This window comes from Pollicipes pollicipes, unplaced genomic scaffold (assembly GCF_011947565.3).
Source record: "Pollicipes pollicipes isolate AB1234 unplaced genomic scaffold, Ppol_2.1 Scaffold_6052;HRSCAF=7182_pilon_pilon_pilon, whole genome shotgun sequence".
NCBI classification, from domain to species: domain Eukaryota; kingdom Metazoa; phylum Arthropoda; class Thecostraca; order Pollicipedomorpha; family Pollicipedidae; genus Pollicipes; species Pollicipes pollicipes.
Genome location: NW_023596805.1, coordinates 25,575,370 through 25,587,914, shown reverse-complemented (window position 1 = coordinate 25,587,914; position 12,545 = coordinate 25,575,370). Strand labels below are relative to the sequence as shown.

Below are 12,545 nucleotides of genomic sequence, written 5' to 3'. Positions count from 1 at the left end.
AACAAAAACACACGAAGTGACACATTTTGTTTCCCAGTTTTCGTAATGTCCTGTGCATGGTAGACTGGTGCTTATAGTTCTACGCCTTGGCTGTCAGTATTCTAAATTATATCTTTTGACCCGCTCATTGTCGCCCCATTCCGTCAGCATAGCTTCTTAGGAATATTATAATTCTCAAAGTGGAGATGGAGACTGTGTGGGGAGTCCGAGCCTGCATGTGAGCACCTTTTCTGGCGTTAGAGTCACCGTGCGTCAAATCTCATTCGATGAAGCGGGCGGCGTCATCGCCAGTGCTGCCATCTGTCCATTGTTTTCACCCGTACGAAATGTATTTAACCGGTTGTAGCTGCCGCTGCGTTGCCTCTGTTTGAGACTGCGGCCAAAATCGTCCTTACCGAACTCGGACGTGGAGCGTTTTCTCAGTTAGGCCGGACGCTGCACTGGCTTCGGTGGGACGGGACGTTGCATTTACTTTGGTGGGACCGGGCGCTGTATTTATTTTCAGGGACTGAAAGCTGCACTTAGTTTGGTTGGACGGGACACTACTTGTTTTGGTGGGGCGGGACAGTGCACTTATTTTTGGTGGGACCGGACACTGCACTTACTTTGGTGGGACCGCACGCTGCACTTATCTTGGTGGGACCAGACACCGCACTTTTATGGTGGGACCGGACACTGCACTTGTTTTGGTGGGACCGGGCAAGAGGCGCAACTTTTCAGCCCGCCAGCCCGCCAACCTGTGACTCACAATAACCCGAAGGCTAGGTTTTGGGCCGGATGTGGCGGTTTTCTACGGGTCAAAAATTTAAACACAAAGTAATGTGTTTTTATTTCTAGGTTTTAAAATCATATCAAGCAGATTAGTTCAAAGCCAAAAAAGACAGATGAAAATAATGAGTTCAAACCTTTGGTGTATTTTGCTGAAAGGCAAATTTGATTTCTGCCTCATCATTTTCATTTGTAGATTAAAACTGTTAATACAACGTTAAAGATTTACTTTGGCGCATAACAAATTACGTTGTGCGGGTACTTCGATTGCTGCTCTCTGAGTAACATTACTGATCTTAGTTAGATAATGTTATGCATGAAGTGAGATGATCATGCCGTTTATGCACTTTTTAACTCATTGGTCTAACCTTAGAGTGAAATGACAATACGCATGTTGCAATAGATTAGTACGTGCGCGTTATTGGCGGATTGACGAACCCTAGACAAAGGTCAAAGCCCTCCCGGTGTCAAGTCGGACAGGTCTTGACCTTTACTTAGCTTGCTTTACATGGCTTTTACATGGCTCGCCTTTCTTTCTGGTGTGTTGTGCAGACGCCGATGCGGTAGCCGTGGAATCTCCCAGGTAAAAGCACAGCTTCTCCCACAGCCGTTTGTGGCGAGTGTGGCGTCGGGGGCGGGGGGGGGGGGGGGGCGGGGGAGGAGGGGTGAACGCTCCTGGGCAGCTGCCAGACGAGCACCATGTGGTGGCGACGCGGCCAAAAGCTATCCATCCCCGACCAGTGGCCGCTGGCGGCGTGTGGGGCTGGTGGCGGCTGTGGAGACACGATTACAATCAGATTAAGTTCATAATTGATGTAAAACACCGTCATTACCACCCAGTGTTGTTCTCTCTTTTGACTGGATCTCGGTTCCAGCAATCGAGCTAATCTCTGTCTCCGGCTGTCTGTGTCCCACTCGGGTTCTTTCTCTCTGCCTCTCTGTGTAGCTTTGTCTCGCCGTTTCGCTTGTACATTTCTGCTCTAAGGTCCCTCTTGCCTCCTGTATTTTTGTGTACACTTCGTTCTCTCCCCTCCCCTCCCTCTACAAAGCTCAGTACTTGGAATGCCACGCTCCACGATCGTCACAATCTGCTCTCAAGGGGACAGAATACAAAAGCGAATGTTGGTCGCTGGCCGACTTCACAAGTATTCCCAAGCCTATCCGTGACAGCCTCACGTCGGGTCGCGTGTAAAACTGCAATACGTCGGGAGGCTGCCGTGCGAGAGCTGTGGACACGACCCTGCTAGCTGACATTGGACGGGACGGGCTGCCGGTGGTCGGCGGCGTGGGGAAGCCGCCATATGTGTGGAGAGAGAACAGCCCCCCTGCCCCTTCTGTCCACTCACCCCGCCACTCACCCAAACACACATACACTCAAAGGCGCGCGTGCACGTAATGTCCACGGCAGTCATGGACCGCGTTCGAGAAGACGTTACCAGCTAGACGAAGTCATCATGATTAATGCATGTGCTTGCTTTGGCGGTGGCAGTTTCGGCTATGCAGCGCCTGGCATACGCTACAGGGTGTATCGGACGGGCCGGGGCAGCTGACAGAACGCTTGTATTCCTGGCCATGACAGACAGCCACAGGCAGTATTCGTGTGTTCCTTGCCGCTTGTATTCCTGGCCATGACAGGCAGCCACAGGCAGTATTCGTGTGTTCCTTGCCGCTTGTATTCCTGGCCATGACAGGCAGCCACAGGCAGTATTCGTGTGTTCCTTGCCGCTGGTATTCCTGGCCATGACAGGCAGCCACAGGCAGTATTCGTGTGTTCCTTGCCGCTGGTATTCCTGGCCGTGACAGGCAGCCACAGGCAGTATTCGTGTGTTCCTTGCCGCTCGTATTCCTGGCCGTGACAGGCGAGCAGCATGATAGGCAGCATGATAAGCAGTACGATAGGCAGTACGGGGCGCTGGGGTTGCGATTACGTCACTACGGGTCAAAAAGTGGAGGAAAAGCCCATGATAAAGCTATCATTCCCCTTCATCGCAGAGGTCTTGATGTTAAGCTTCCATGCAAAGTGTGGGGGTGCCAATGCCCCGCCCTCACACGGGCAGGCCTTGCTCACTGATCCCCTGTCCCCAGTGGTGGTGGGGTGGGGGTCGTTTGCCGCGGGAGAGGCCGTGTACGGAATTGCCGTACATTCGTTACCGGGGCCTGCCATGACCAGGTTATTTATCAGAGACTGTCCCTGCGGCGCAGCGATAACGTCTGCACATTGGGCGTCGTCTGTGAATCCATGGCGTCTTTGCGGAACATGGAGTGAAGTTACCAGGCATAGTAGCACATTGCCAAATATTTTACGTTTGAAGCAGGCTTATGTGATTATCCATATCCGTGGGGTATGGATAATATGGATATCATTATCCATATTCATAACCCCCATCACATGTCTTTGTGTACTGTTTGCCTCCTGTCATAAACGGTGAGAGTTCTTTTATTCGCACATTGTTTCCGCTCTTACCGAGGCGTCTGGCGAAAGAACGTCACGATGTTTTCTAATTTACGAGGGCGGCACACGACATGGGGATATCATTTCGTTATCCTTAATTCACATCTGAATAATATGTCCTGTCCGATGTGCCATCACTTGGGCTTTGTCGCTCTGGATACTTTTTCACATACTTTTACCGAAGCCATTTTAGATGCCTTCTCCATTATTGGCAAATCGCGCACAGGGCGACCACGTTGTTATACCGCATGGCATGGTTCTCTCCGGCTTCATCGCTACCCAAAATGTTTGCATGCAATTTGTCTGTTACAGCTCTTTACGGCCTTTTTAGTGCACGGATCTATTGTTAATTCGTGAGTCGACGCCATTGGATCCGACTGGATTGGGTTTGACTGAGCTAAATCGACATGGATTGGGTTTTGTTTCGGACTAGACGTGGCCGACTCACTGGATTGCACCAGATTACAGGGTAAAAATTTCAGTTTGCTCAAAAAGTGGCAAACGTTGCCGTGCATGCATAGTTCAGTTATCTCTTCCTTTAAAAAAGATGCGGTGTTGCAAATGGCTACAAATGACAAAGTTTTTTCTGGGACGGGTCGGAGTCATCGATGTGAAATTCGTGAATAAGGCGTATTTATAACTTAGTTTTATATATATATATATATATATAAAATTGATAGAACCCTGAACAAATTATCATCGTGTTCCTTGCAGGACACCTAAAACATTTGACCAGTATGAAGTAAGGACGTATTTCTCATTTCACTGTAACAGTGCCACACTGAAAAGCGGTGCGGTTATATGACAGGCGACGCACGAAGTGTCGAATATGTTTCCCGATGTGAGCTAATAACTCATAAACACAATGGAAACACGTGTACGGTATTTAAACAAGCACTCAATTCAGTGATACTATTTTTGCAATGCAAGGGCAGTTCGAACTCAGCCATGCCAAAGTGGTGCGGCTGTTCATGATAAATGTATCATTATTGTGATGTTTTCATCATAATTATATGACATCATAACTACCACCCCGCAGGCTTCCTGAATGCTTCACTAAGCACGATGTTGTCTGTACAAATACTAGGACCTGGAACGCTTTTATCGGACTCGTCCTCGACCGTCCCACGACATGTCAGCGAAGCCGAGCAAACAGTCAGCGGTGCCCGGCCGCCGGGGAGTGATGGATGGCTTTACATTGGCGCCGTGGGGCAAACACCATCAGCAGTGGATTGGGACCACCACCGAGCAGCTGCCGGGCCAGTGTGACGAACAAGGCGCAGCATTCGGAATTTGTGCGAAATTCAGGTGGTGATATGAGTTTGTGATTATTTTTCGCAGTTCCGGAATGTTGTGACACATTCGGCACAGGGCGCCAAATTTCACCATGGAGGGTAGGAGGTGGGGGGGGGGGGGGGAGCTCACCACCTCCACCTCTCCTAAATCCGCCGCCGTGAGGCGATTAGGATTCACTGACCTGGTCGTAGGAGTACGAAGCACTATGGTAAAGGCCGAGCAGAAATAACAACGGAGACACACACACATTCTCAGCCGAAGACTGCCTTCAGGTGGGGGGGGGGGGGGGGGGGGGGGAGAGTGAGGATAGAGTTGGTTTTTTAGAAAAAAATAAGTGAACGAAGAAAATCAAGAAAAACTTGTTAGACAAGAAAAGGAAGGAAGGGAAGAATTTCTTTGCACTCTTTTCGCTTCGAAGCCTTGTGGTTGCCCGCTCTTTTTCCTCTTCTACACGTAACTCTACCCTTCACCTGATGACGGCATACGGCTGAAATATGTTTGAGTCCCTGCTCTTTCTTCTCGGCCTCGTTTCTTTCCATGCAGTATCGTAGCATCACTGCTAAGTTTCTGCGGAGGTGAGGTGAGGTGGGGGTGGGGTAGGGGGGGGGAGGGAAGCCGTCTCTCTCCCCCTTGCAGCGTTCGCCGTCCCTGAATAAAAGACGATCCGTTTCTTGCATTGCAGGATGAACACCGGACACCTAACTACGCGTCAAATGTGTGCTGTTTCCCATAAGTCAGCAACAAAAATTTGTTTTCTTTACAGCTGCATGAGAGGTTCAGCCCTGGTGTCTGGTATGCACCGGTACCCGCCGTAGGAGCAGCGCTGCCAAGCGTTTAGTTTCATTGCACTTAAAGTGTGACACTTAATGACACTTCTGATAATTTATGTGTGACACTTTATGACACTTAAAGTGTGATGTTAAGCCAAGTGTGTAGCCCGAACACTGGGGAGGCATAATTCGAATTGTCCCGCGGAACAGTCGCAGGAAAAGACGGAGTTGTTCGCAAATGTGTTGTTTACGTGGACACGATCTTAAATATGGCACGTGACTCTGCCACGCTTTCTCCACATGTCTAGCATCCTGTCTAATCAAGCTTTATTTTGAGAAAGAATGTTAGGATCTGATTTCATTTCGAGCATGACAAGTTAGATGAATCGTCTTATTTTGTGTGATGTGAGTTCAAGGTTGTTATTTTGCGTGCAGAACCTGCAATATATCAGAAGATACTGGTGGTGTCAAATAACAATTATGTTAACAACGCTCAATATTTCGAGCTTAAGCATGACAAGTGTTCAGAAAGATCCAGAAAAAATATTGCACTTGAAACATAAGACACATGAATGCAGAAAATACTCCCAATCTGGGCAGATACTGGCATTAGAACGTCTAACTAGTACGTTTGGCTAGTGCATCTTGGTATGATGAAAAACGATATACCATATGAAATTTGAACTCATAGTGCCTACAAACCAAAAGCTAAAAGCTTTTCTTCCTTATTCGCTGTGCTAAAGTCAGTCGAGTTTCGAGTTCCACGGCGAAATCTCCGCTGTCAGCTTTGGAAAATCCTTAGATAGATGAAAGGGTGGTAACCAAGGCGGCCGTATTGAAGTGATGCATTACGTCGCTGCCCGTGGTCGGCAAGATGCGCACCGAAGACAGCTAAAAATTTCAGAGTAATCTGAAGTTAGATGGACCATGAGCGCGTTAAGTCTTAGGCTGACCCTCGTGGCACACTTCCCGCTTTCCGCGTTTTTTAATGAGCAAGCTTTCAAGAAGCTAGTCGTTTGGCCCCTGCTCGTGTGCTTCCTGATAACCGCCGCGTTCAGCCTACGCATCACTCCGCCCAGTGACGCTAGGCGGAAATCGAACGCAGCAGTCGTCACTGGCTGGAATTTTTTAATTACCACACGTATCTGGGCATTAATCTGCATGGCGATGGCGTCATCGGCAGGCCGTCATCGATCGCTGGCGGACGTGTCAGTCCCCGGGGCCGTGTCGTGCGCTATGTGTCGCTGGCGCCTGACGGCGGAGGGCGCTCGGCGCCGCATCGGCGCGTTTTGTTACATCGGCGGCCCTCCGGACCGCCCCGTCCACTCAGGCGTGGTTCTCTGCGCCGTCGCCCGGCGCGCGGTGCCGTGCGCTTGCTGCGCGACGGCGGCTCGCTGTCGCGCGACGGAAACGGTGGCGATCGCGCCACATGTGTGGTGCGCTTGCGGCGCCCGTGCGGTGCGCACGCGTCCTTGGACGACGATTTGCTTGGGCGAGATGCCGGCTCGGGCGCTTGGGACCTTTTTGATTGGGCGCTTCGAGAATTTGGGCAGGAGGATGCAGGCTCGGGCTCTGGCGTGGAACTCAACCGTTTCCAGTCGGGGTCGTGGCAGTTCATAGTGATTAACTACCAGCACTGTGCTGAGACTTTCATTATCGTCAGCAGGCGCCTCGCTATTTCCTCCGCCGCAATTTGCGCGTGTGGTTTCGCCACTAATGAGCACAGCAGTCACACGTGCTGTGAAATGAATACATAGCCTGCCCTCGTTCAGAGTGCGGGCCTGGTCTGGTGCTTCCCCGGCTGACTGTTGGTCTCTCCCACAGCTTCGCTATGGACCCGCCAGTGGCGCCACCATCGCCTGGTGCTGTCGTGGCGCCACCGCGCGGCGGCGGAGTACATCGAGCGCCGGTACCTGGCCGACCGAGCGGACCGCCTGGCCAGGCATGCCGATCTCAGCAACCTGCACCTGCTGGGCTTCCTGGTCACACCCGAGGACGCCGATGGCGATGGTGAGTGCTGCGGCTGTGCTGAGTTACAGCTGACTGGATTATTTATTTTGACGTGCACATGGAGTTCCCCTCGTTTGAATTAAATGCTGGGTTGGAAACATTTCAGAAATGCTTTACTCAGCCACAAATGTGCTTGGCCGCCCTGAGACTATTGACAAAATTGGATCATCGTAGTCATGGGAGATAATGAATGACTCATCTTTCCAACATATTCCTCGAACATCAGTGCCAGCTAAAAAATGTCAGGAAAGAGTTTCGACTACGAACACAAAAATATATTCAGGAGCTGACATCACTGCTGGAAACCCCTCTGTTCCTCTACAAGATGTTTAAACAAAACGTACGGAGTTTTAGGTAATAACGGTTTGTCGGTTGAAAGCTGGCTTGATTGTTTTCCGGCGGTTTTTCACATCAAAATCAAAGTTGCTGTTTGGCAAATGACACGGAAACGATTATTCCAAACAAACACACGTTGAGATCGACTGACACAGCCAAATCGTTCTTTATGGCGTGATTTTGGTGAGTCTGGAAACATCTTTCCGCAAAGATAGTCCAGTAAATTTGACCAAGTTCACCTCAGATGACCTATAGGTCACCCTAAAATGGTATGTCTGTGTTTGGAATACTTTCATCCCGCAGCTGCATATAATAGAATAAACTCACTCAGAAGCACATCGTGAAGAAAGGACTGCTCTTGTAGGATGCTGGTGCAACAATTTTGGACGGTGACCTTATCTGACCTCATCCATGTGGGGGAACAGAAATGGTCGGAATGGACTTTTGCATTAACGCCTATTTCCCTGTCCTCAATATCCGTCCCGACATGTTGACAGGTTTTACCCGCATCTATCGAAACGACTGTTTTGACCTTTCGTGGCCTCTGATGACCTCACATCAGACACAAGGTCAAATGTGAGGTCATCGGAGGTCTTTCTGCTACACAAAGCTTTGGTGTGCATTCTTCATGATTTAACCAGGCCATCACAACAGATCTTCATTTTTCTCATACAACCTCTGGAAGTTGGAAGTCTACGAGTGGAAGTGAACTTCCCCGGCCGGACGTGGTTTCGTCATACCCCTGCCTGACGCGGGATAGGGTAGGGGATAGGGGTAGGGTAGGGGTGTAATGGAGGAGGGGATCATGATCTGGGTGGCACCAAGTTTAGAATGAAAGCGCAAAAAGATTGAACTTTTCAGTCCGAATCAGCACGTTACAAACCGGAAAAAATCACTGGAAATATTTTGGATTTATGTTTGCATGGTACATTATGTTTCATGGTTTAAAACATGGATCATTGTGATGATGGCTACTGTTAGCCTCGGAATCGCAAGCCCCAGCAATGCCAGGGTCCACGGCCTCACTATGCTTACGTAAAAAGCCGCAGGGGATTGCGGCGTCTGTGTCAAGTTTTACAAGAGATCATTAGCTGTTTGGAATCGTATCCTCCCTGGCAACATGCGTCGGTGCTCTTAGCAACCATAGTAACCAGAGCACCATAGCAACATGTTTCAAAGCATGCTTTATTGTAACACGATGCATAATTATTGCTATGCGTTGACCTGAGCCAGGTCTTCTCAACAACGGCACAACTTACTATTACCTGATAACCGACTTGTCATCGCTTTTGTCTGACGACATACTCCGCCTGCGCTTTCTGGATCGGAAAACGCGTCGGTACCTTCCTCAGATATCGGTGCTTAGAAACCACCAGGCCCTGCCGGGTCCGATGCTATTGATCCTGCCTGATCTGAGTTACTTAGATCGGTATCGGCTGTCGGTGTTCCGCGTTACGCTGCTCGGCTATCGGCGTGTGTCAGTCCAGCCTGTAATGGCAGCGTGATTTCCGGCGAATATCCTGATATATCCGGTATACGAATGTTCTTGTGGATTGTCCCCTGTGCGCAGTGCCAAAACAATCCAGCAAAGTTTGTGAACGGCATTGTCAGTCTCTAAGCTTCGCCCTCATGCGTCAAGACCGTCACTAGAGGCCTCGTAGGTGATTGATTGGTGATGAACGATTTTAGAATCATTAAATTCATGCTCAAAAGGAGGCGCAAATTGGAATTATTTTTTGCATGAAAATATTCGTGCTTGTATTCCGTGACAGCCCCGAAGCGGAAACATGAAACTCATTTGCTTTATATCCACTGACAGAACCGTGTTGGTGGCTCACCTACTGTTTTCGTGTTCAATGACGTCATCCCAGCAAAGGGAGAGTTACCATATGTCTTCATGCAGAGAACGGCTTCTGCAGCTTAACCAGAAGCCTGTTGCTCCATTATAGCAAAAGCTGTTCTATGCGAAGGCTGGGATAAGCTTGCCACCCGCAGTCTCGCGCGTGATGTCTTATCGCGCGTACACCTGGTACACAACCCATCAATCTTTGAAAGGTGCTCAACAAACGGGAACCGCTTTTCCACCGAGCTACCAAAAGCAACGCAGCGTGCGCTACGCTTGCGGTAACGGTGTAGAAACCTGCCCGTGCGAGTCCGCTGGACAGCGCGTTGCCCAGCCCTGTCTGGGTCACCGGATCGCGGCCCGCAGACAACCCTTCTGCACGGCTGCTGGCCGGCCGTGGGCCTCTCAAGTAGAGGACACGGGTCTCTGGGGTGGGCAGGTTGTCTCGCTACTCGAACGTCCCTGATGGAGGAGGGGCGGGGGGGGGGATGCTCAAACGTCCCTGAAGGAGGAGGGGGAAAATTGAAACCATCTGCCCCCCCCCCCCAACAAAATGTTTCAGCAGCAGTCCCACGCCGCTGCCCGAAGCTGGTTACGACTGCGCGGTTTACTGCGGGCTCCCGCACCTCCGTCTGTGCGACGCACACGGCCGGTTATTTGTCACGGAATATTGCGGCCCGCCGGCGCCAGCGACAGGCCATTTCCCCTCGGGGCGACGCGCCAATGAGTGCTGCGCCCAACCACCGGGGCGAGGAGGTGCGCCTGGCCCAATCAACGGGCCGCCCCGCGGTGTTGTGTCGGTCATTGTCGAGAATGGTGTGTAGGATCCGCTCATGTATTCTGGAAACTCATTTACGCTGGTGCGGGCTTTCGTCGTGCGCTCCCGGCGTCACGTTCATGCGGGATGGCGGATTTGAGTCCGTGATTCGTCCGTCCGTGTCCGTGATTTGTGATCCATGACCGAGTCCGTGAGTGTCCGTGAGTGTCCGTAATCCGTGAACCGTGACCGAGTCAGTGAGTTTCCGTGAGTGCCCGTGATACGTAAACCGTGACCGAGTCCGTGAGTGCCCGTGAGTGTCTGTGATCCGTGATCCGTGACCGAGCCTGTGATTCGTGAACCGTGGTCCGTTATTCGTGATCCGTGATCAGTGATCGCGTCCGTGATCGGGTCCGCCTATTTCCTGAAGCAAAAGGCGAGCCTTTCACTTTCGAATCGCGCCAGGCGAGTGCGTGGGTCAGGAGTACCCTAGTTTCACTTCGGGTTCCTGTTCGTAAGTTTAGGCATACATTTTCACACTTTTTATTTTGCGCGCCACCCGTCTAGGATCGGTGGGCTCCTCTGTGGGACGGAGGGCAGGGAGCAAGCCGGCCATGGTCAGGAACTCCCCCGCTGAACCAAACGGCCATTAGACCCGCGGGTGAATGCGTATCCGCCGACGCTCCAGCCGATCGGCCAGCGACACCAAAGCGGCGGCTGCTGTTGCCCGAATCTGGGGGAGGGGCAAACAGTGCGCGTCACCTTGCCAGGTGGGGTAGGTCGCCGTTTTCCTCCCGGAACGGCCAGTACGGCGACCTCTTCTTCCGAGATGATTCATCACGTCAAGACTCATGGACGCGAGAAGCCAGATCATCGGCGAAACAACATGTGCACAGAGATATTTGTCTGCATGTTTTGAAGATGTTTCCGCTCCGCTCCAAGAACCCCGCCGCGCCGGCGCCATCGTCACTCCAGCTGGCATCAGAGGCGCCACGCTACGTGAGAATTAAGGTAGAGAGGGACACGCAGGGACCGCCCGAGGCGAAAGAAGGCGGGCCCTCCACCTTCGCCGGCGACGCCATGCCCGAGATCTGGCCCAGGGGCACGTTGGGGGCAGAGCTCAAGAAAAGGGTAGGCCGGTCTGGCAACACATTGGACGGAGGGGGCTTTTCAACAAAAATTGGACCGTGCGAAAACGAGGACATTCCGACGCCGTTCAGGAGGATCAGTCAGGGAGTCCTCAGTGAGGAGCACGGAGGAGATCTAGCGACGACAACCAGGCGGCGGCATCTGGCCCCGCGGACAACGGACGCCGGCGTCAACATGCACGTGTGACTCCACAGGCTGTTGTCCCCGTCCCCATCGGACCATACCCCAAACGTGTCCCTTGACCGCTCCTTACCGTGCGGGCGCGGCCACAGCCACCTGTTCCCTCCCATGTAGTTGGGGAAAATGGGGGGGAGGGGGGACTTGACCTCGCGACCCTCCCGGCTCGGCAATGTGTCTCGGGGTGTACTCCCGTAATTAAGGAAGGGGGAGGGGGGGCGGGGGTGATGCGTCACGCGGATCGGTGCTGGGACCCCGTGAACGGACGAACTGGTGTTTCAAGATGTGTGAGGGATTTCTATCGCAACAGGCAACGGTTTGCGATTTAAGGGCTTAACGTGGAAGCGAGGCCGAAGCTGATTTGGTCAGGCGACGGAAGGGCACTCGCGCCTAACGTAAGATGGCGCTGTGTCCGGGGACGTTGGCGCGCACTTCGGCGCGACGGCTCGGTCGTTAGCACGCGCCGAGGCATCCTCGATTTTGCCGTTGAAGGCGGCCACATGGAGCCGCAGCGGCTCATCATGGCCTCGTCAGTCCTGCGTCGTGGCCAGGCGTGATGTACGGGCCACGCCTGCATGCTTCTGAAGGACTATACCGTTAGTCCGCTTTGACTATAGAGTTAGTCCGCTGACTAGTCGAACGGCTTGTACTTTCTGGTTCCCGTAATTTTTCCCATAGCTGAGGGCAGCCGGAGCCTCACTGAGCCCCGTCCAGCGCATGCGCACGGATTCCTTTGACAAGCGCGCGTATTCCCCCATTTCCCTGCGATTTCTTTCGTATTGCCTGACTCGGCTCGATTCACTGACTGATCTGCGCACGGTGTCCATGCTCGGTTGGCAAGGGCCCCTCTCGCCCTGGAAGGATTCGCTACGGACACCGAAGGCTTGGTGTGAGGGAGTACGGCGTCGAGCTTTCCGAAGCAGACTGATCTCCGGACTTTTAGCCGGCGATTGGAGGGAGATCGCCTGCCGGGGTTCTGAGACATCG

The 12,545-nt window shown here is 52.2% G+C and overlaps 1 protein-coding gene across 1 annotated transcript in view; it reads left to right on the top strand.

Moving 5' to 3' along the window:
• LOC119104396 (NACHT domain- and WD repeat-containing protein 1) overlaps positions 1–12,545 on the top strand; it is a gene marked incomplete in the record, with an annotated part of 152,207 nt that overhangs the window by 109,914 nt on the left and 29,748 nt on the right. The window contains 1 exon segment of the mRNA XM_037228092.1: positions 7,111–7,296. Coding sequence (XP_037083987.1) covers positions 7,111–7,296 — 186 coding nt within the window.